Source organism: Macaca thibetana, chromosome 8, assembly GCF_024542745.1.
Source record: "Macaca thibetana thibetana isolate TM-01 chromosome 8, ASM2454274v1, whole genome shotgun sequence".
NCBI lineage: Eukaryota > Metazoa > Chordata > Mammalia > Primates > Cercopithecidae > Macaca > Macaca thibetana.
In genome coordinates, this window is record NC_065585.1 from 1,307,960 (window position 1) to 1,330,364 (window position 22,405).

A 22,405-nucleotide genomic window follows, 5' to 3' on the forward strand; every position below is an offset into this window, starting at 1 on the left:
TCCTGCAGCTGGAGGGTGTCGTGGGCTTGGGGGACCCCAGATGCCCCGGGTCTTCCCCCAGATCCTAGGGGAGCAACCGCGAGAGAAGTGGGCTGCTCCAGGCTCCGGGTGGCCGCGGGGCGGGGCTTCCACGGGGGCGGGGATTGGGGGGCGGTTCCCCTGCGCGGGGCGGGACTTCGAGGAGGTGAGGCGGGGCCTGGGGCGGGGCCTCGCGGAGGACCTTGGGAATGGGCGGGGGCGGGGACCAAAACGGGGCGGGGCCTCGCGGAGGTGGGGCGGGGCTTCACGGAGGAGGCTTGGGGGACGAGGAGGGGACAGGGCCTGGGGCGGGGCTTCGCGGGGCGGGGCCTCCGAAGGGGCGGGGCCTGGGCGCGGCCGGGGTTCGGCAGCTGGCTGGGAAGCGGTGCTCTGGCTCGGGCTGGCACACGCGGCTCGGGAGCGGCGCGCCGGCTCCGCCTCCGGCCCCCATCTGCCCGCCGCGCGCCCGCCCCTCCCAATTCCCAGAGCCGGGGCTGGGGCTTGCGGCGGCGGCGGCGGCGGCGGCGGCGGATCTAGGCTGGGCTGCTGGGCGCGGGGCCAGGGCGGGCCGGGAGAGGCTGCTCCGGCGGCGGATCGCGCGGAGGGCGGTGGCCTGGGCCGGCCGAACCATGGCGGCCCCGGAACCGGCGCCGAGGCTGGCCCGGGAGCGGGAGCGGGAGGACGAGAGCGAGGACGAGAGCGACATCCTGGAGGAGAGTCCGTGTGGTCGCTGGCAAAAGCGGCGGGAGGAGGTGGGCGCGGGGGTCGGGGGCACTGGGGTGACACCGCCCTCCCAGAGCCGGAGGGGCCTGGAGGCTGCGCGGGGCGTGGGGGCGCTGGGAGAGCGCGGCGCGCGGCGCCTGGAAACCTCTCCACGGTCCCTCGCGGCCAGCGAATCAGCCACCCCTGGACCCCTTTGGCCTGGCGCCCGCCCTGGGATTCCCTGAGGGCCAGTCTCCTCCTAGGACCACCTCCCCATGCCTCTGGACTCAGCCGCTAGGTTCCTGGGGATCCCCCTCGACCCCTTGAAACCTGCTCCAAATCCCCTTAGCCCAGCCCTTGGATAGGAGCCCTTGGCTCCTGGGGGCAGCTACCCTCCAAGCCCCCACCTTCCCGCAGAGTGGCTCAGGTCCTACAGTCCACGCTTGGGCCCACTGGAAAGGTATAGACAGGGACCAAATCCTCACCCGCAACGTGACACACACCAGGGCACACATAACCCCTTATTCACTCCCCAGGTAAACCAGGGGAACATGCCAGGGCTTCAGAGCACCTTCCTAGCCATGGACACGGAGGAGGGGGTAGAGGTGGTGTGGAACGAGCTCCACTTCAGAGACAGGAAGGCCTTCGCGGCACACGAGGTGAGGCCGCTGCCCCCTCCTCATCCTGCCTGGGTGACCACCTGCTGACCACCTAGAGACCACCCTCCCTCCCCAGGAGAAGATCCAGACTGTGTTTGAGCAGCTGGTGCTGGTGGACCACCCCAACATCGTGAAGTTGCACAAGTATTGGCTGGATACCTCCGAGGCCTGCGCGAGGGTGATTATGGGCGAGGCACCGGGCAGGCAGAGGCCACAGCCAGGTGGGGTGGGCATGGGGACGAACGCGCAGCTGGTGGAAATCCTGAGCTCGCACCCTGCAGGTCATCTTCATCACAGAGTACGTGTCATCAGGCAGCCTCAAGCAATTCCTCAAAAAAACCAAGAAGAACCACAAGGCCATGAACGCCCGGGTATGGGGAGCGGGCTGGGGCAGCCACGGGGACAGGACGGGGTTGGGGCAGCCTCGGGGACTGGGATGGTGAGGGGGTGCCCAGTGGCCTCGGACAGGGACTGGGCGAGGATGCGGGGCGGGCTCCGCAGGCCCAGCCGCCTCTCCTGCGCCCACCCGACGGAGTCGTGCGTCCGCCGCCAGGCCTGGAAGCGCTGGTGCACGCAGATCCTGTCCGCGCTCAGGTGAGGGCCTGGGCTGGCCCGGGCGCTGCGCTGCTGAGCCCCCGCCTCTCCAGAGCCTCCTGACCGGCTCCTCCTACTCTCCCCTCCCCAACGTCTGCAGCTTCCTGCACGCCTGCAGCCCCCCGATCATTCACGGGAACCTGACCAGCGACACCATCTTCATTCAGCACAACGGCCTCATCAAGATCGGCTCTGGTGCTGGCGGGACAGGGCTGGGCGGGGGACGGGGCAGGGGAAGGTGCCTGCAGCCAAGGGCAGAGGAGTTCTGATGCTCCAGCAGCTAACTCCGCTCTTTCTCCCGCCCCTTGGCAGTGTGGCACCGAATCTTCTCCAATGGTAAGTGCGGACTCTGGGGGATGGGGTCCTGGAGAGGTCCCGCCCGCTCAGCCTTTGCGCCCTCCACAGCGCTGCCGCATGATCTCCGAAGCCCCATCCGCGCTGAGCGAGAGGAACTTCGGAACCTGCACTTCTTCCCCCCAGAGTACGGCGGTGAGTGGCGCTGGGTCTGGGCGCCCCGTGCCTGCCCTGTGTGCTTCTCTCCTACCCGTCCTATGTTCTCTCCTGTTCAGAGGTGGCCGATGGGACCGCTGTGGACATCTTCTCCTTTGGGATGTGTGCGCTGGAGGTACTGCACCCGCCCTCCACCTTGTGCTCTGCCCTCCTCCTAGCTGTGCCCTGCCTGGCTCACCTGTGTGGTCCCTTCCCCATGCCTGACCTGGCTCTGTGCCCCAGATGGCTGTGCTGGAGATCCAGGCCAACGGGGACACCCGGGTCACAGAGGAGGCCATTGCTCGTGCCAGGCACTCACTGAGTGACCCCAACATGCGGGTAAGCAGCTTGCCCTGCCCCTCCCCAGCTGGCTCACTGTGCTCAGCTAGGCCAGCAAGGTGCTCCAGGCAGGCCTGGGAGAGCATCACAGTTTATGTAGCTGAGAGGTATATCAGCTGGCTGCACCCCCGCAAAGAGGACCTCAGTGGGAGCACATACTGGTTCCAGGCCTGAAGGCCCTAATGGGTCAGTACATTCTAAGGACAAGAAGGCAAGAGAGACCCTCCCTCTGTGGCTGCTATCACCATGCCTGTTTTATAGATAAAGAAACTGAGGCTCAGAGGAGATGAGTCCTTTGCCTGAGGCTTTAGAGTAAGTGGTGGAGCCAACATCTGCACCTGGGTCTGCTTCACTCCAAGTCCTTGACTTTAAGCTTCTAGGAGGTGATGAGGCTCCAGCTTGTGGGGGGACATGGTGGGTGCCAAGCAGGCAAAAAGAGGTATGGGATGGAAGCTGCATCCATAGCCCCCTCTGCTCGGAATCCAGACTTAACTCCATGGCCTCAGGAGATGGGGGTGCCTGGATGGGGCTGGTAGGGAGCTGGAGCCGGGCTGGGCATGGATGTGGATAGAGTGGGGAACCAGCAAGGTCATCTCCAGTGCTGGGCCTGAGCTGAGCCGATCAAATGACCATGGGTAGCGAGAGGCAGAGCTTGCAGTGAGCCGAGATCGTGCCACTGCACTCCAGCCTGGGCGACAGAGTGAGATTCCGTCTCAAAAAAAAAAGGACCACAGCTTGCAGGTGTGACTTAAAGATCATGGCTCCTACTCCCCATGATTTTTGGGAGGTTGAGGGAAGCAGAGCATGGTGCTCCAATCCCAGAACCCAGCTGTCCTCAAGCCCAGAGGGCCAGGTCCTGGCCTGGCTGCTGCCAGGACTCCTCCCTACGGGCATCCCTGCATGTCCTGTATGTCCCTGAGGAGGAGGGACGAGGAGAACTCAGGGACCACCTCTCCTCGAACTGTGGGGCCAGAGCAGAGAGCTCTGCACACCACCAGCCTCTCCTCCCCATGCCCCAGGAGTTCATCCTTTGCTGCCTGGCCCGGGACCCTGCCCGCCGGCCCTCTGCCCACAGCCTCCTCTTCCACCGCGTGCTCTTCGAGGTGCACTCGCTGAAGCTCCTAGCAGCCCACTGCTTTATCCAGCACCAGTGTGAGCAGCAGGCCAGCCCAGGGGGTGACCGGGGAGGCTGCGGCTGGGATGTGGAAGGGGCCCTGCAGGACCCACGGCCTTGATGCTCCTGTGGCTGCAGACCTCATGCCTGAGAACGTAGTGGAGGAGAAGACCAAGGCCGTGGACCTGCACGCAGTCTTGGCGGAGCTTCCCCGGCCCCGCAGGCCCCCGCTGCAGTGGCGGTGAGCAGTCAGCACCCAGAAACCTCCCCTCCCCGTGCCTCCCCTCCCTGCGCCCCTGACCAGCCCCTCATGTGCCTCCCACCTCCATGCCAGGTACTCAGAAGTCTCCTTCATGGAGCTGGACAAATTCCTGGAGGATGTCAGGTAAGAACTGATGTAAGGTTGGGGGCCAGGCAGCTGTCAGGCCTGAGCCCCCAGCCACCCCGGTGTGTCTCCAGGAATGGGATCTACCCACTGATGAACTTTGCAGCCACTCGGCCCCTGGGGCTGCCCCGGGTGCTAGCCCCACCCCTGGAGGAGGTCCAAAAGGCCAAGACCCCGACGCCAGAGCCCTTTGACTCTGAGACTAGGAAGGTGAGTCCCCTCTTGCTGCTCAGTGCCATCCCTCAGACCTTCCAGCAGCCTGATAAGAGATTCCTTCTCCCAGGGCCTGTTCCCCACAGCCCAGCTCTCCTCCTGGCTGCCAGAGACCAGATCCAGGCTGACCCCCTTGTGGGGATTATGGGGGTTGTAGGACAGGCTGGACACTCTCCTTTTCCGGGAGGCTCCCTGTCCCCTCAGATCCTCCCCTGCATCCTGCTGCCTGCCCTGAACCTACTCCAAGCATCCTTCCTCTAGAACTCGCCCAGGCTCTTCCACCCCGCCAGTACTCTTCCCCCACCCCCCACCCTCCCCCCTCCCACCCCCCACCTCGTGCTGGTTCCCGGATATCTATGTCCTGGTGTCTCCCCAGACTTTTCCTGCAGCGCCGCCTCCTGGCCAGCGGCCTCTCTTGGTGCAGTGCAGCCAGAATTTATGTCCTAACAGGCAAACTGCCTGCTCCTGGCTGCCCGCAGAGATCACGGGAGTCCTCAGCTGATGCCCAGGCGCTGGGAGGCCTGGTCCTGCAGGCACCCTGCACTTCGGTGCAGTCGCATCCCACTCAACCTCCCTTTCCCCGTGCTCAAGTTCCCTCTTTGTTTAAGTTGTTCTCTCAGCAGTGAAAGCTCCTATTCAGCCTTCAGTACCCAGCACCTAATGTCGACTCTTCTCGAAGCTTTCCTTAGCTCACTAGGCCACTAGCAGTGAGATGGGCTCCTCTTAGAGATTCCCCCCTTTCCAATCTCTGCTGTCCCTTCCTGGCCCCTCTGGGGCCGCGGCATGTGGTCTCGCTGCTGGGTCTGTGAGTCTCAGCCTTCCGCCGCTGCAGGTCATCCAGATGCAGTGCAACCTGGAGAGAAGCGAGGACAAGGCGCGCTGGCATGTGAGCGGGGCCTGGGAGGGCAGCGCTGCTGTGGGGAAGGCGGGAGCGTGGCGGACCCCCAAACCTCCAGCCGACCACGCCCCGCCGCCTCCCCAGCTCACTTTGCTTCTGGTGCTGGAGGACCGGCTGCACCGGCAGCTGACCTACGACCTGCTCCCAAGTAGGCTGGGCAAGGGACCTGGGCGGTGGGCGGTGACCCCGGGCAGCGGGTGGCGCAGCGGCCTCATGCCTCGCCTTACACCGTTGCCGCAGCGGACAGCCCTCAGGACCTCGCCTCGGAGCTTGTGCACTACGGCTTCCTCCATGAGGTGCGCTGGGCGGTGCAGCGTGGCCTGGCGGAGGGGGCAAGCGGGGCAGGCTGTGCCCCTCCGTCCCCCATGCCTCCCTCCTTCCGCAGGACGACCGGATGAAGCTGGCCGCCTTCCTGGAGAGCACCTTCCTGAAGTACCGTGGGGCCCAGGCCTGACCCAGTACCCCAGCCCCTGGGGACCATGCCGGGGTGCTGCCCAGGCAGGCCATGTTGGGGAGACCCCAGCACCGCGGGGCTGCTCTCCTCCGTGTGCCTGGGAGCACAAAGGCCCTGGTAGTGAAGAAACCCCCGCCTCCTGAGAGTGGGGCTGACCCTGCCTCGGGCGCCGCGGGGGTGGGGGGTGGGTGTGGGGGAGCCGTTAGGCCTCCCAGGTCCTTAGGTTCAGGGTTGCCCTCAGGACCCCTTCCCATATCCTCCATTCTCCACCCTGAGTTCCTACCCAGGCTGCCTGGCCAGGGCCACTGCCTGCTCAGCATGCAGGAGGCTGCCCTGCAGGGAGCCCCAGCTCTGGGGCTTGGGGGTGAGGGTCAGCCCTGGACAGACCTCTGCCCAGGGAACTGCTCCATGGGGTCTGGGAGAGCAGCCATCCCCGGCTGGCACCATAGACCCACACAAGGAGCCTGCACAGCAAGCCAGCAGTGACACACCTGCAGGTGTCACGCATGGCACTGGGCACAACAGGGACCTGGCAGGAGAAACAGACCACAGAGAGGTCTGGAGTTGAGGCTGTCATCAGCAAAGCCCCTGGTCCCACGCAGCTCTGCCCTGGAGCCACCTCTTTGACCCTTTACCCACCCCGAGACCAGAACCTGCAGCCCCTCTACAGATCTCCTCTGGCCACTGCAGCCCCTCTACAGATCTCCTCTGGCCACTGCAGCCCCTCTACAGATCTCCTCTGGCCACTGCAGCCCCTCTACAGATCTCCTCTGGCCACTGCAGCCCCTCTACAGATCTCCTCTGGCCACTGCAGCCCCTCCAACGGGCTTTTTCTCTCCTGCATTCCCTGGCCTGGAGGGGTCAGGGCCCCCACATCCTCTCTGCTCCTCAGATTCACACCCCTTCCACGTTACCTCCCGCACCTCCTCCCTGGGGCAGCTGCTCCCTGGGCCTCTGAGGATGTCAGCTCCTGGCTCCCTGCCTCTCTCCCACTGCACTCCTGGCTCAGTCTTAGAGGTTTCTATGCCCCCATAGATTCTACCCCTGCCTTCCTGGCCTCTTGATTCTTGGCTTGCCTCTCCTCCAATTCCAAACTTAGTGAAATGGCCTTAAACATTTTAAATTGTATGTATAAATTTAGCACAATCATGCCTTTTTAAAAGCATTTCAAATGTCAAACCAGGAAGGCACACCACTGTATTAGTTCTATACTGCTGCTGTAAAATTTACCACAAACTTAGTGGCTTAGAACAACACAAATGTATTGCAATTCTGTAGGCTGGAAGTCTGACTACAGGTCTCACTGGACTAGAATCAAGGCTGGCAGGCTGCCTTCCTTCCTGGAGGTTCTAGGGGAGACTCTGTCTCCTGCTTCTTCAGGCTGCTGGCAGAATCCACATCCTTTCAGTGGCAGGGCCAAGGTCCCTACTTTCTTGCTGGCTGTAAACTAAGGCCACTTCCAGCTTGTAGAGGCTGCCTACATTCCTTGGCTCTTGGCCTCCTCCTCCATCTTCAAAGCTAGCAGTTTCAGTCTGTATCACGAAACATTTCTCTGGTTCTCTGCAGACAGGAAAGGTTGTCCCTAAGGACTCATGAGATTAGGTTGGGCCCAGCCAGATAATACAGGATAATCTCCCTCCTCAAGGTTTTTAATATTAAACACATCTGCAGGACACATTTTGCCATGTAAACTAACATTCACTGGTTCCAGGGATTAAGGAAGGAAACTCTTTTGTTGGGGAAGGGTGGCATTCTGCTGACCACAGCACCCCAACCAAAAGCCAAAAACCAAAGCAAGACTTACTAACGCATATCAAATAAATTAAATGTGCAAAATAGTGAATCTCAGTTATCTTAAATATTCCAATACTATTTACAAAATTATTCTAATTCTCACACCTTCCAACTCAAAATTAGTAATCTAAAATAATCTCCATATCCTAGATGGAAACCCTCATGTGAAACTGTCTGATTACGCACGGTCCTAAATGGTTTCAGTGGCAAACACATAACATTGTACTACTGATTAAACTGAACTTAAAAGCATCAATAGTACCATTGCTGCACTTAATCATGTCTCTGTTGAATTCTTCCTTTTATCTTTTCAGAATTTTATGTGTATTGTTTTTAAAGTAGAATGGGTTTTTTTTTTTCTTTTTGAGGCCAATGATAAATAATAAAGGCAGGCTCCTACTCTCATCCTCTCCAAATTCAACTCTCTTAACTGTTTCTTCAGGCATTTTGAAATCCATGTTTTTCAAAATCATGAGCTTTTAGTTCTGTTTATTAGTTGTTTCACATTAGGTGTCCCCAGCCAGCATCCTCTGGGAGGAGGGTGGTCACCCGCCTCAGTCTCCTGATGCGGCATCGTTCTAGTGTGACGGGCATCACAGCTGCAGGGTGTTATTACAGCTTCATTACCACGCATCACAGGAGAACAGGGTGTTCTAGGATGTCATTTCTTGCACAACTTTTTGTTTTCCCTGGAGTTAATAATTGCCTATTTTTTGTTTGCCTGGTTTTCTATATGTGTTTGTCATCGATTCATCTTTAGACTTTCCTGCAAAAGCATGAGCATCCTCTCACAGCTTAGGACTCATCACATAACTGACTGCTCAGTTTCTTCTTTTCCTGGAGCCCCCACCATGCAAGCCCCCTGCCCAGGCTACTTGTTCTTGGACTTATGGTCCAGTTGTCAGCATGGGTTAACTCTTCACCAGTGTCCTGGAATGCTTTCCTTTTCCTTCATTTGCTCTGTTTGAGAAGGACCATCCTCCAAGTTTCCTGAGAGGGTGCATAGGAAGTTGCGGAGTCTTTACCTGTTTGTCTTTATGCTAACCTCACATATGCTTGACGGTGTGACTAGTTACAAAAAGCTTGGCTTGGTTGAAAATCATTTATTCCCAGGATTTTGAGGGTGTCGTGTCATTTTCTTCTAGTTCTGAGAACTCTTGTGCCTTTCTGAATTCTGACTCTTTACCTATGATCTCTTCTGTTTTATTCTTTGCCCCATTACTTCGGCAATTTTCAATGATGTGTCTTGATATACAACTTGCCTTTCACCCATTGTTCAGGAAACATGACTGTTTGGTTCTAGGAAATTTTCGTGATTTATCTCTTTGTTGATTTCTCTCATTTCCTTATTTTCTGGACAATTTATTTAGATGTTGGGTTTCTGTTTTTTGGGTTTTTATTTTTTGTTTTTGTTTTTTGAGACAGGATTTGGCTCCGTCACCCAGGCTGGAGGGCAGTGGTATGATCACAGGGCACTGCAACCTCCACCTTCTGGGCTCCAGCAATGCTCCCACCTTAGCCTCCCTACTAGCTAGGACTACAGGCCTGTGCCACCATGCCCAGCTGGTTTTTTAAAATTATTTTTTGTAGAGATGTGGCCTCGCTATATTGCCCAAGCTGGTCTTGAACCCCTGGGTCCAAGTGATCCTCCTGCCTCAGCCTCCTGAAGTGCTGGAAAGGCAGGTATGAGCCACTGTGCCTGACCTGGACTTCTCTTTTGAGATGCAGTCATGGTGGTGGAAACAACACAGGCTCTGGAGCCATTCTACTGCTCCCTGTCTTGTGATGTTGCCCATCAGTAAAAATGGGGATAACAGCTGTACCCATTGCATAGCACTGGGTTGTGAGGATCCCATGAGTGAATGTGTGTAAGAACAGTGCTGGGCACCATGCACCCTGCGTGCACGTTATTGTCAAGGGAAGCTGTTCCCAGAGGGTGGTGCCTGTGGCTTCCCCTGGTGGTGGTGGTGGACCAGCCCCCCACCACCCATCCACCCCCTCCATTGTGGAGGCCTTGTGTGCCAGGCTGGCCCTAAGGGCACCCACCTGTGTTACTGCTATTCTGTTTTCCAGCTATCTGGTTCTGTCATTATACATTCTGGAAGACTTCATCCTAAAAAGCCTATTGAATTGCTCTTTCCCCTAATGTTTTATTTCTAAGAGCTCGTTCTCATCCTGAGTGTTCTTTCTCTATAGCCCCCAGTTCCTTTTTATTGCCTGTAATACCTCTAATATCTCTGAGAATGGCATTTTAGTTTTCATTTTTCTTTGGCTTCCTTTATTGTCTCTGTTTCTTCTGAGTCCCTTTGCTTCTTTCTCAGGTGTCTGATGATCCTGGGCTGTCCAGTTTCTTTTAAGAATGAGATGCTTTTAGTGGCTGGGGCTTATGGCCTGGTGAGCTTCGAGGCCAGGGATCTGGCTGGGCCATTCTACTGGGCAACCCTCTGCCCCTAGCTGCCCTGCCAGTCTTTTCTTTTGAGCTGGGAGCTGCAGCAAAAAGGAGCCCTCCTCTCTGAGGAGGCTGATGGCATGTCGGTGGTCAGACCCAGCCCAGGGGGTGGAAGTAAGGCAAGGACCCAGAGTCTCACTTATTCCCAGGCTTTCAGACAGAGCCTTGCTTGAGCAGGGCCTCAGAGCTCCTCTCCCAGAGTTCACGTCTCAGCCACTGCACTGCCTGCCAGCCCCAGTGGGTATGGACAGAGGTCTGGGGTTTCCCTTCTGTAGCTGTGCTTTCACCCACGACCCTCAGACACCGGCCTCCATGGCCGCGTGGGCTGGAGTAGCTCTCACTGTCCATCTTCCTCCAGCTCTACAATATCCCAGCTCTTTGCCCTTGCAGGGTTTGTCTTTATAAAACCCCTTTCCTATAATTTCAGAGGGTTTCAGGAGGAAGGCGGGGAATATGCTGCCCTATTTAAGTAGAGGTGTCTGTATGAAATTCTAAACGTTCCCAGGGTTGAAAGGAGGCCTGCCCGGGATGCCTTGTGGCCTCAGGCACTGAAGGTGCCTGAGCTTACAGATGTGGCTTCTTCAGATGACCAAGTTGGGGTCTCGGGACTGGGTGCAGCAGATGGCAAATGTCCAGGACGGGCAGCTTTCCCAGCAGTACTGATAAACACTTTGGGTCATGAAAGCCAGTTCAGGTACTAAGGGGGCCTGTAGCCTGCGGGCCTAGTGACTGATGTCAGCCAACCTACGGTCATCTGTTCCCTGGAAGGAGAAAAGGCTGCCAATTGAACGAGGTTTCCCGGCCCCAAGGATGTCACGACGCGGGGACGAAGCATCTCACGACGTGAGCCTGAAACACACGGACCTTTCATCACCCGAGACTCCTCCAGTCCAGGAGGGTCCCGCTCTTTCCCCTGCCTCGCGGAGGAGAGCCTCTGGACGACGCCCGCGACGGCGTTTTCTCCAAAAAAGGCAGAGAAGAGAAGCTCAGTAGTGGCCGCAAGGGCGAGGGGCGGCGAGGGCCACCACGCGCTCCCGCGTCGGCCACGCGGCGAGAAAAGCCCGGCTCGTGTACCGCGGCGCGCGCCCCCGGACGCCCAAGTTGCACGGACCCCTCCCCTCGCCCGGCCAAGGGCACACCCCTTCCGTCGCCCCTCCCGCGGGCGTTAACCGTCCCTCCCCGCCCCGGAAGCGCGTTCTTACCTCCTTCCTCGCGAGAGTACCGTGCGTCAGCGCCCAGATCGCGCGAGACCGCGGAAGGAGCAGGAGTGGGTGGTGCGCGCGGCGGCCGCGACGGACGCAAGATGGCGACGGCGACCATAGCTCTCGTAAGTGAGCCCCCCGTGACGCGGGCGGCCCTCAGCTTGCGGGGCCGGGTCGTCGGCCCAGCCTGGGCGCGGAGGGCCTCCCAAGAACGCGGCGGTCTTCCCAGGTCCCGCGCGGAGTCCCTTGTGTCCCCGGGTCGCGTGAGGCGGGGGCGGGGCGGGTGCGCGCGGGCGGCCGGCTCGCGGCCTCAGCTTCCGGTCTGCGGACCCCAGCTTCCGGCGGGGCGGGGCGGCGCGGGGGCCCGGGCGCTGCATGTGGCCCGGGCGGGCGAGCCTAGCGGGGTCGCGTTCCTACCCGCTAGGTCCGGCAGGCGGGGGTCGTCGTCCTCCCTTTGCCGATGTGCGCCGTGGTCACGACGGAAGCGGGTTCCTGGGGATGATGCGTGGGCCTTCGGGTTGATAGGATCAGAAGGGGACGGGATCTGTAGAAAGGGGTCTGCAGCTCAGAGCATGGGGTGGTCTTGGCTCACTACGCCTGCAGCTGTGAATTCGTTCTCCGGTGCTGTAGAGTGATATGGTTATCTCTATTCTCTTGTCTCCACTTGGGAAAGAAGGACGTGCTTTCTCATTCTACGGTTTTTGAGAAATCGCTCTGTGGGAGGATTTGGGGACACAATGGGGAACCAGACAGGCGGTCGGAGGTCTGGTGCCCACCAGAAGTAAGTTCCCACCCAGGGTACCATTTGCTGGGCTCCCGAGGGAACTGCGTGGGCATCCAGAAGAGTGAGTCGCCCCCTGCTCTACTCAGTGCCCACCTCCCCGGGCAGGGCAGGCGTTATTAACGTAGGGGGAGAACATCCATGCACACAACACATGCGCGATGAAGTCTGGTCTTTCTTCCTCACCACTTAGCTTATAGGACTTAATCCCGTTTTGGACCTTTCTTAGCCACAGTTTACCCATTTATTACTTGCCACTCTCCCCCCAGCCCACATCCAGCGGGATGGGATAAGGTCTGTTTGAGAAGACAACTTGAGCAAGTGGCTGAAGGCTGGACTGACAGGACCAGGGAGTGTCCTTAGACTGCCATTTCCAGGTCCCATACTAGGGGGAGAGAGGCATTTGCACAAGATACCTAGCTTGCGAGGGCAGCCCAGTGTGTGATTCACAGGGCTGGCTAACTCCACTTTTTCTATCATGTGTTTTCTCTTGAAGCCACAGGAGTAAGTGATCTTTGAGGGGCACTCCAGAGGGAAAGGAAATAAGGGTTAAGAACCTGGTGACTGTCTCCAGGAAGCAGAGAATTGATGGTGAAGGAGGAGGAGGCTCAGAGACAAGTACTGGACACCTGGGAAGGTGGAGGAGGAGAATGGATGCCTCACTCCCCAAGCATCCGCAGAACAGCGCCCTGTGCTCATGAGGGTTAAATGGGGGCTCAGGTCTGCTGTGGCATGGTGCCAGATAGTTGGTGTCATTGTTGAGTTGGACGTGGGTCATAACTGACGCCATGAACAGGTTCTCAGTTGGGGTGTTTGTTGCCATCCAAATTCTGTTGGGGTTAATACATGCTTTTTCATTGCATCAGGCTCCAGGAATGAGCTGTAGGCTGTGGTCTAACCCATTCCTCTTTTCATCACTGGGACGGAAAGGCTTCTAGAAGGGTTATCTGTTCCCCACCATCCTGGTTGGGCACAGTGATGAGAGCCTGCCCTCTGTCTCATGCTGTTTCGGCTCTTATGGGAGGTTGAATGGAGCGGCTGAACTTAGTAGACAGCGGCCTGGTGGAGAAGGAGGCCAGAAGATGCCGCAGGGCTTCCCTCCCATGGGCATGCCTTCTGCCTGGTGGCTGCAGAATGAGGCCGGTGCCTCTTCGCAGCAAGGGTAGGTCTTCTGGGTGCATCTTTCCACTTTGGCACGTGGCTCCATTATTCACTTCTCTGACAGCCCAAACGGCTTTCCTTTGGGGTCATCGCCCTTGGGGTTCCAGTTGCTTTCTTCTGTAGGTCCCAGCCTGCAATGTCACCTCGTAGGCCCCCTGGATGCCGTGGCCTGGCACATCGCATAGCCACTTCTTTCTTATCCTGTGCTTTTTTAGCTTTCTTCGTACACACGGAAGTCGTCTTTGATTTCGGCATTCTTTGCTGGCAGCTGACACCAGGCTCCTGAGAGACATCCTTCTCTCTTGTCTGGTTTCTGCGGCCTCTGCAGTGCTCAGTGTGGAGCCTGGACACGCAGTAAGCAGTGTTCATTGTGTGAAGGGAACTGACAGATAGAAAGCAGTGTCCTGCAGCCAGCTCTGTCCTGGGTATCTGACGCTAGATGTTAACAATACTGACGATTGCTGGAACCTGTGGCTTGCTTTGCTGCTTTTCATGTGCAGGGACTGCAGGTTGTGGGGTTAGGCGGAGGGGTGGGGGGTGCCGGGATTTCACTAAATCTTCACAGTAGCCCTAGGAGACAGGCTGTCCCCCTTCCCAGCTGAGGAGCCTGAAGCCTAGGGACCTTCGGTCATTCGCTCCACATTACTTTTTGAGACGGAGTTTTGCTTTATCGCCCAGGCTGGAGTGCAGTGGGTGATCCCGGCTCACTGCAACCTCCACCTCCTGGGTTCAGGCAATTCATGGTAGCACCTCAGCCTCCCCAGTAGCTGGGATTACAGGTGCCCGCCACCACGCCCAGCTAATTTTTGTATTTTTAGTAGAGATAGGGTTTCACCACGTTGGCCAGGCTGGTCTTCAACTCCTGACCTCAAGCAATCCATCTGCCTTGGCCTCCCAAAGTGTTGGGATTACAGGCGTGAGCCACTGTATCTGGACACATTACTTAAAAAATTTTTTTTCATAGAGATGGCATCTTGCTATGTTACCCAGGCTGGTCTCAAGTGATCCTCCTACATTGGTCTCCAAAGTGCTGGAGTTACAGGTGTGAGCCACCACGTCCAGCCCCTACATTGCTCTTCTTGTTTTCTGATGGAAATACTCCTCGTTGCTCTGGGCTGAGGAAAGGCGGTCCCAGAGTTGGCACCTCAGAGCCCCTCTGCTGCACTGCCCCTCAAAGGGGCTTCCCATTCCTCCGAGCACTGCTGCCTGGTGCTGGGGGCCATCCTGACCATAAAGCCACCATTTTCATTGCCTAAAGATGGCAGTATGTGACTAGCTGCGATTATAAACACCACTTTCCTCCAACCTCTCCCAGCGTCTGGTTAGCACAGAGCCCTAAACTCCATGCAGCTAGGAACTTCCATCTGCCAGGAATGGCGTGGGCTGTCCTGTGTAGAATGCACCGGTGGGCCAGCTCTTCCCAAGAAAAAGTTTTTCTGAGCCACATCCCACTGTCAGCACTGTTGTGGTTCACTTGTTGGTTAGTGCAGTGATTTGGGGGAGCAGGAAGTTACGAAAGTGCCCCTCAGTTCACCCTGTTCACGGGTATCTGGAGATGACCTGAAGTGATCTCTTCCTGTGGGGAGTGAGAGGCAGCCTTGGCTGGCACAGTGGACCACGCCTGTAGTGCCAGCACTTTGGAGGTTGAGATAGGTGGATTGTTTGAGACCAGCTTGGGCAACATGGAGACCCCCATCTCTACCAAAAATACAAAAATTAGCTGCGTGTGGTGGCACATGCCTGTAGTCACAGGAGGTGGAGGTTGCAGTGAGCTGTGGTTGCACCACCGCACTCCAGCCTGGGCAACAGAGCCAGACCCTGTCTCAAAAAAAAGAAGAGGCAGCCTCTTCTCTGGCTGTGCATGCAGTGGGAGGGGCCATTGTTTCCGGGGTACGGTGTCTAGGCAGCGTGGGGCTGAGTTGGGCAGCTAGAGCACACCGGTGCCGGCAGCATCGGGATTAGCTCCCGGCACGGGCTGGGTTGGCCTTCCCCAGTGCAGCTGGGTTTGTGCTGCTGCCCCTCCTCTGGAGGCTGGAGGACCTGGGACGCTCTGGTGGGTCAGCCCAGCCTCTGGCTTTGCGCACATGGCTCCAAGGGTGGGCACACTGATCTCTTCTGTCCTTAGATACTGTGGGTCTCATCTTTGAGCTGGGAGCGGGTTGACTGCATGCTGCCTTGGTTCTTGTTGTGCATCCTCTGAGAAGGTAGAGTAGGTCTCAAGACCCTTCCACCATCTCCTGACCCCCACAACGTTACCCGTCTCCTGCCCGTGGCCTGCCTTTGCCCTGCCATCCCTCAAGACCATTGTGGAGCTGCTACTCCCTTCTGTGCCCCTCTAGGTGTGGGTTTTTCCCAGCGCAGAGGCCAAGCTCTTGGCCGTCCTCCTGGGAGACTGCTCTGGACGGTTCTGTTGCCAGGGAAGGGAGGCCTGCGTGTCCAGACCCCTGCCCACCATGCTGCTTAAAAGTGTCTTCAGGAGAGAACTGGGACCTGGGCTTGGCCAGAGCCTGTGGAAGGCGCTGGGGCTAGGGCTGAGTTGTGGGCTGGCCAAGGTGTGTACGGGTTGCCAGGAAGGCACCCTTGCTGCCTCAGGAGGACATGGGGGACACCCAGCCGGTTCCTTTGACCATCCAGCCTGCTGGCAGGAGAGGATGGCTTTCTTTGCCTGGGGCAGGAGCACAGTGCTCTCTATCCTCCTCCCTGCCCCTGCTTGGACTTGCTGGCAGCCCCGGCCCAGCCCAGGCTCCGCTCTGCTTCAGACCAGCTCCCTGGGCATGCTGATGGGTGTGAAGCGAGGGCAGTTTGGGCTGGGGGGTCGTGTCGGAAATGCATCCTTGCCCGGCCTCCCTTGTTTATCTGTGAGGAGCTCAGCCCTTAGCTCGGGAGGAGAGCAGGCCTGGGCGGTGGGGTGGTGTGCCTGTCCGTTAAAACATCTCCTTCCTGCCTGCAGCAGGTCAATGGCCAGCAAGGAGGGGGGTCCGAGCCGGCGGCGGCGGCGGCGGCAGTGGTGGCAGCGGGAGACAAATGGAAACCGCCACAGGTACTGACCTTAAGCATCCTCTCCCTCAGGCCCACCCGCCCGCCTGCCTGCCTGTGCGTCCCTGGGCCCAGAGAGGGCTGGCTGGGGGCAGGGCGGGAGGAACCTCGGGAACCCTTCTCTGCCTCTGGGCAGACAACTGCCCGCAGGACCACGGCCCTCGCCCTGCGCCAGTCCTGCACCCTCCCCTCCCAGCCACTGAGCCAGCCTTTGCCCTCTGCATCTGCCCTGCTCCGAGCACCAGGCAGGGCCTGTTGACAGTCTGGCCGGGCGAGGATGCCGGGGCCTGGAGCTCACGTGTTCTTAGGCATCTTGCAGGAAGGGTGGACCAAGGTTTCTAGAACGTGCAGTGCTTTAGGAGCCAGAAATACGGATTTCATTTCAGACCTCTGTGTTTTACTTTAAATAAAACAACGAAGCAACGCGCACATCACAGCACGGGTCTGGCTGGGACTCAGCCCTCCCCATCTTTTTTCGGCCCCAGGCCCCAGAGTGGCTGCGGGTGGGTCTTGGCCTGTTCGATGGCCCAGCCTTGGGAGCGGGTCCTCTCGGAGGTGGAGCTGGGCCTGTGGCTGTGCAGTCGGTTCTTTGTGCTTCTCCATGGTAGTGCCCGCCTCTAGAGCATTCCAGCGGGGCCTCAGCAAGGTGGCCTGGGCGGCCTCTTGGGGCTGGGCCCTCCTCTTGGTCCCCCAGGCACGCTTAGGGGGTGGGACTGGGACATGGTATGCAGCCTGGATCCTGGGAGATGTGGGGGCTGGTGCTCCCTGGCCCTTGGCTGGCACCCAGCCCACCATTGGTTGGTGGGAGAAGGGCCTTTTGTTTACCAAGACAAAGAGGAGATTGAAAAGTGTCTGGGGGTTGAGGGGATTGGCATTGATTACCATGGTGACAGCCTGTCTCTCAAGTCCCAGCCTCTGGCTCTTGGGCCCTCTTTCCCACTAAGGAGGAATGGGCTTGGGGCCAGCTGTGAGGGTGGCAAGGACAGGTCTAGTGTGAGCCGGACTGGGGCACCTGGTGCCACCCACAGCCAGCCTTTGACCTTCAGGGACTGGCTGGGGCTGCAGTTGCCTGGGGAGGGGTCTCCAGGGCTTCTTGCCCTTTGAGCCTGGGCCAGCATCCCAGCACTTGGCAAGCAGGAGGGGGTTCTTCGGGCTTAGGCCAGCCTGTCCCTTCCTGCCTCCTGTGTCCCTCTGTCCTTGCTCTGTCCTTGCTGGGAACCCTTCTCTCCTCTCTGCTGTCCCTCAAGGCTGCATCTGGAAGTCTGGGAGGGCCCAGTTGGTGGGCCAGTGGTCTTTGTGCTTGCCGAGCTGGGGGACAGGCGCAGGCGTGCTGTCTGCCCACCCCACACTCTGCTGGGCCTGCTGGCCATGCCTCCCTGCTCACGCAGCTGCGTTCTTCCCTCTGCAAAAAGCTTAGAGATGGATTTTGACAGAAGGGATGTAAACATAGTCCTGGTTGGCATCAGCTTGGGTCTGCAGTGGCTGTGATTGCCCAAGGGCCTCCTGGTCCCCAGGCCCACCTGGCTGGGGCACCGGTGGGTCTGCTCCTGGCTTCTCCCAGTGGGCCAGGCACAGCCCATGCAAGAGTGTGTGTGAGTGAGCTGGAGCCCTCTGCAGAGCTCATGTGGCCCGAGAGAGGCCTGTGTTCTCTGGGAGGTGTGCACAGTGCCTGCGGGGACTGGGGGTGGGCGGGGCGGGAGAACACTGTTGGGAGAGAGGCCCTTGTATTTGCTCCTTGGATGGCCCCTTGAAACTCCAGGGAAGCTGAGCCTGTGTCTGTGGCAGGGACTGTGAGGAATCCCAGAGGAGCCTGGGAGCAAGAGTCTCAGAATGTCCAGAGAGCCCTGGCCCTTTTCTCCTGCCTTCCTGCCTTGGAGGACAGCTGAGGCTGGCCCTCCTGCAGGGCATGTGATAGCAGCTCTGGAGTCAGACTGACAACAAGGGGCTGAACCCCTTTCCTGCCTCCAGCTGTTTATCTTGGTGGCGCCCGAGGAGGCCACTGTGGCCTGGGCCCCACAACTGCTCAGGTTGGCCCAGGGCTTCCAGGGCACCTTCTTGCCTCTGTCTGTGTTCTACCCCATGGGTCCTGGGGGAGACAGCAGCCTGGGCTGGGGACAGCAATGTCAGAAGGGCAGGCCTGAGTCCAGGCCAGGCAGGGGATAGTCTGTGCTAAGGCCCTGTCTCTCTGGGAAGGGGCTGGGCCAGAGCCCGTGTGCAGTGTTTGGGAGACAGGTGGGGTGGCACTCCTGGGGCCATGTGAAGGAGAACTTGAGCTTGCTGTTGACAGATTCCCCTGCTCCCCTACCAGGGCACAGACTCCATCAAGATGGAGAACGGGCAGAGCACAGCCGCCAAGCTGGGGCTGCCTCCCCTGACGCCTGAGCAGCAGGAGGCCCTTCAGAAGGTGAGCACGGACCTCCCAGGGCACTGCAGGTGTGGGCCAGTCAACTGGGGGCAGGGGCAGGGTACGGGGCAGGCCTGTCTCCCATGGGCCGGGCCCCCAGTGCTCCTCACTGCCACCTCTCTCAGGCCAAGAAGTACGCCATGGAGCAGAGCATCAAGAGCGTGCTGGTGAAGCAGACCATCGCGCACCAGCAGCAGCAGCTCACCAACCTGCAGGTGAGCCCCAGCTGGAGCCTCCACCGCCCTCCCCACCACCACCACCATCTCCTCCTCTTCACGCTCTTCCTCCTCCTGTGCCTGCGGTCATCCCCGCAAGCTGTTACAGTACTCCGATTCTCAGACTCATGCTCGGGACCCCCGGGGTCCTCTCTGAGGCACGAGTGGCCCAGCCTTTCCCACCTGTTGCTCGCTGGAGCCCCTAAAGCGCCGCAGCCCCTTTCTTGGCTGCTTGGCTGTAGCTCTATCCTGTTCCCCTTGCTGGTCTTCACACTGTGGCCTCTGGTCTCCCCTGTGCTTCCCACCCCAGCTGTGCACAGCTGATGGTGGCAGCATGCAGGGCGTGGACCTCCCTGCCCCCGTGGCCTGGATAAGACTGTTCAGGCCCTCACCCCTGCAGTGAGTCCAGACCACCTGGGCTCAGCCCCAGGACTGAGGGGACAGTCTAGAGGCACCTGCCCTGGGGCCCTGCTTTAGGCCTGTGGCCGGAGGCTGCGATACCTTCGTGGGAAGAGGCCGGTGTGAGGCCGACAGGTTCCTGGGCCTCGAGCCTCACGCCCCCCGCCCAGCCCTCAGACATTCACGCTGCCAGGAGTTGTCCTGGCCGTACACTGCGCTCCACTGCCCTCCTCCCTCCCTCCCTCCCTTCCTCCCTCCCTCCCTCCCTTCCTTTCTGCCCCGGCCAGCCCAGCTGCAAGGCTGCAGGGCGGGGCACATGGGGCGCTGCGGCCCCCCTGGGCAGGTGCCGGCGGCCGGCAGTGTGGGAAGGCAGGCGGCCTCCCTGGCAGGGCGGGGACTCCGGGCCTTGCCGCTGTCTGCGTGAGGTGTTGACGAGAGCGGGAGACTGCTCGGCTCCAACAGACTGAACTCTGTCTTTACTGTCTTTCAGATGGCAGCAGTGACAATGGGCTTTGGAGATCCTCTCTCACCTTTGCAATCGGTCAATAGAAATGCTCACTTCTTCCGGGGCTCATGTCCTTAGTCAGGGCTAGAGGGGGGCAGTGCAGCCCACGTGCTGGGGACCTTGCTCCCCTGGCCGGCCCTGCCCGCCAGCTCTGGACGAGCGCAGCAGAGCGCCAGGCGTGGTGGGGCCAGTGGTGTGGGCACCCACCCGGGACCGCCCCTGGGGAGGCCTCCATCTGCTCTGAGGGCCCACCTTAAAACTAATCGGCCAGGTAACTGCGGAGGGCAGCCGGCCAGGGCGGGTAGCTGCCGGCACCAGGCCCGTCTGTGCCCACGCCACCTGCACGCACGGGGTGCGCCTACGGCCTCCAGCCCCGTCAGTCTCCAGGCTGCCTGGCTCTTGGGTTGGGGTCAGGCCCCTGAGGAGAGAGGGGTCCTAACTCATGGCCCCATCAGACCCTGGAGGGAGGATGGATGGATGGGGTGGGGGTGGGGGGACCCAAGCGAGCAAGGGAAGGGCAAGCAGGGCCTTGTGCCTGGCTGTCAGCAAGGGGCAGAGGCCATGCAGCCAGGGCGGAGGAGGCAGGGGCCACGGCTATGGCCTTCGCTGTGGTGGGCAAAGGAGTCCGGGAAGGAGGTGCCCCTCCCTTCCCCCAGAGGCAGGCTCAGGAGGAGGCCAGGCCCCATCTCGGGGATCCTGAGGGGAAGATGTGGCCCCTTCTCTGGGAGCCTCTGTTCAGAGGGGGCATCCCTGTGTGTGTGGCTCCCATGGGGCAACACACGCCTTGTTCTCTCTGGGAAGCATCTGAATGGGAATCTGGGCTGGGGGTCTGGTCAGGGAGAGAGCTCTTGACCTGCCTGGGGGTGGGGCCCACACTGAAAAGGAGACACAGCCCTGTCTTGGGGGAACATGACCTGAGGGACAAGCCTGGTCTTGTGTCTGGGGAGCCTGCTGACTGAGGGGGATGTGATTCCACGTTTGGGGGGCCTTGCTCTGAGTGGGGAGCCTGAGGTCTGTTAGGGGGCCCAGTTTAAGGAGAACACAGTCTCATTTTCAGGCAATGCCTAGTTTGAAGGAAGATGTCTCACCTTGGGAAGTCCCTTGATGTGGAGAGATGCTTCCAGGCCCCTCTCCATGGGATGGGGAGGTTCAGCCTGCATTAGGCCTGCCGATGTCTAAAGAGGGAAACTGGTCTCTGGCCACAAGGCCTTGTGTGGAGAGGGGCAGGGCCTGGCTCCAGCTGCCTGCTTTGCCTGCCCTGGCCCACAGTCTCCCTGTGGCCCACTGCGTGTGGCTCTGGAAGTCCCCAGCCTGGCACGTCTCCTGTGAGGTGGCAGGGGCGAGAACCCGTCCCTGAGGGTGTGGGGAGGTCCCTCAGCATAATAGCCAAGCTCACAGCCAAGGCCCTGGACCAGCTAGGCCTGTCACCTCACCAGCTCCAAGGAGCCTGAAGGCTTCTCTTAGGGTCTCTGCTACCTCATGGTGCCCCCGGGGGCCAGGCCAGTGGTCTCGCCTGGGCCCGCTCTCGGCTGTGGGCACGGGCTCCAGGCAGCTCCTTTGTGAGGAGTTGCAGGGTACTGGGAAGGCGCAGCATGACCCCCCACCGGAGTTGGCCCCGCATGAGCAGCTGCTCCTCGTTCTTTCTTCAGGGAGCCCCCATCTGGCTCCTCAGCTCCTCCCCTGGGGTCTCTTCTGGGCAGTGGCTGCCCTGTCTTCTGACCTCCTCTCTTCTGGCCACCAAACCAGTGGGTCCCTCCAGCTTGGATGGCTCCTCCTTCCCTCTTCTGTCGTGGTCCTTGGCTGGGACGGTGGGAAGATCTCCCAGCCCAGCCTGGGATACCCAGCCCCCAGACTGGAGGGGTGGTCTGGGTGGGAGGGCGCGCAGCCCTGCCTCCTGACCATCTGTCGGCTTTGCTGCCACAGTCTGCCTGGGACCTTGGCGGGCTGGGGTGCATCCTGTCTTGCCGCTGGGCCTGGCCGGCCTGCCTTTGGGTGGCGGGGTCCTGCGACCCCCTCACCCTGACTGCAGGGATGGAGCCCGCACCTCCCTGCCATGTGGGGAGCCCTCCCCACAGCAGGGCTGAGTGGGTGGGCCAGGAGGGGAGTGGGCTGCCCAGCCTCCTGCCGCCCCTGACGAGCCAGCGGTTCTCTCCCCTCTGTCCTGCTGCAGATGGCGGCTCAGCGGCAGCGGGCGCTGGCCATCATGTGCCGTGTCTACGTGGGCTCCATCTACTACGAGCTGGGGGAGGACACCATCCGCCAGGCCTTTGCCCCCTTTGGTCCCATCAAGAGCATCGACATGTCCTGGGACTCTGTCACCATGAAGCACAAGGTCAGCAGGCTTGGTCTGCCCTGGCCACTTAGGGCTCGCCCCCACCCCTGGGCTCGCGCAGCCTGACAGGTGTGTCCTTGTGTCTAGGGTTTTGCCTTCGTGGAGTATGAGGTCCCTGAAGCTGCACAGCTGGCCTTGGAGCAGATGAACTCGGTGATGCTGGGGGGCAGGAATATCAAGGTGAGGCGGGGAGCCAAGGCCTTGATCCCACAGGCGTGCAGGGCTGCCCCTCCATAGAAGTCTTTTGTGGCCGGGCCTGGGT

The 22,405-nt window shown here is 59.8% G+C and overlaps 3 protein-coding genes across 8 annotated transcripts in view; 2 read left to right on the forward strand and 1 right to left on the reverse strand.

Moving 5' to 3' along the window:
- The window catches only part of GPAA1 (glycosylphosphatidylinositol anchor attachment 1), a 288,404-nt gene that overhangs the window by 252,129 nt on the left and 13,870 nt on the right, over positions 1-22,405 (reverse strand). The gene's annotated exons all lie outside the window — the stretch shown is intronic.
- The window catches only part of PUF60 (poly(U) binding splicing factor 60), a 71,316-nt gene that overhangs the window by 47,159 nt on the left and 1,752 nt on the right, over positions 1-22,405 (forward strand). Inside the window, exons 2-8 of one of the 4 annotated variants that reach the window (XM_050800909.1) lie at positions 11,400-11,435; positions 16,203-16,292; positions 18,597-18,692; positions 18,818-18,907; positions 19,797-19,847; positions 21,982-22,143; positions 22,231-22,323. In XM_050800909.1, coding sequence (XP_050656866.1) covers positions 11,412-11,435; positions 16,203-16,292; positions 18,597-18,692; positions 18,818-18,907; positions 19,797-19,847; positions 21,982-22,143; positions 22,231-22,323 — 606 coding nt within the window. In that variant the 5' untranslated portion in view covers positions 11,400-11,411. Of the gene's footprint in view, positions 1-10,672; positions 11,436-16,202; positions 16,293-18,596; positions 18,693-18,817; positions 18,908-19,796; positions 19,848-21,981; positions 22,144-22,230; positions 22,324-22,405 lie in introns of those variants that run through there. The other 3 variants (XM_050800910.1, XM_050800911.1, XM_050800912.1) reach the window with 3 other exon arrangements.
- NRBP2 (nuclear receptor binding protein 2) lies at positions 374-7,936 on the forward strand. Of its 3 annotated transcripts, XM_050800895.1 has the most exons (18): positions 374-770; positions 1,257-1,379; positions 1,456-1,557; positions 1,661-1,750; positions 1,933-1,973; positions 2,074-2,168; positions 2,286-2,309; positions 2,379-2,462; positions 2,543-2,598; positions 2,706-2,801; positions 3,821-3,953; positions 4,054-4,156; positions 4,250-4,300; positions 4,375-4,510; positions 5,346-5,399; positions 5,496-5,559; positions 5,652-5,707; positions 5,797-7,936. In XM_050800895.1, exons 1-18 carry the CDS (start codon positions 648-650, stop codon positions 5,863-5,865), a joined length of 1,500 nt encoding a protein of 499 aa, XP_050656852.1. In that variant the 5' UTR covers positions 374-647; the 3' UTR covers positions 5,866-7,936. The 3 variants fall into 3 exon arrangements, with proteins under 3 accessions (XP_050656852.1, XP_050656850.1, XP_050656851.1); XM_050800893.1 differs by having other exon boundaries at positions 1,456-1,973; XM_050800894.1 differs by having other exon boundaries at positions 5,346-5,559; positions 5,652-7,936.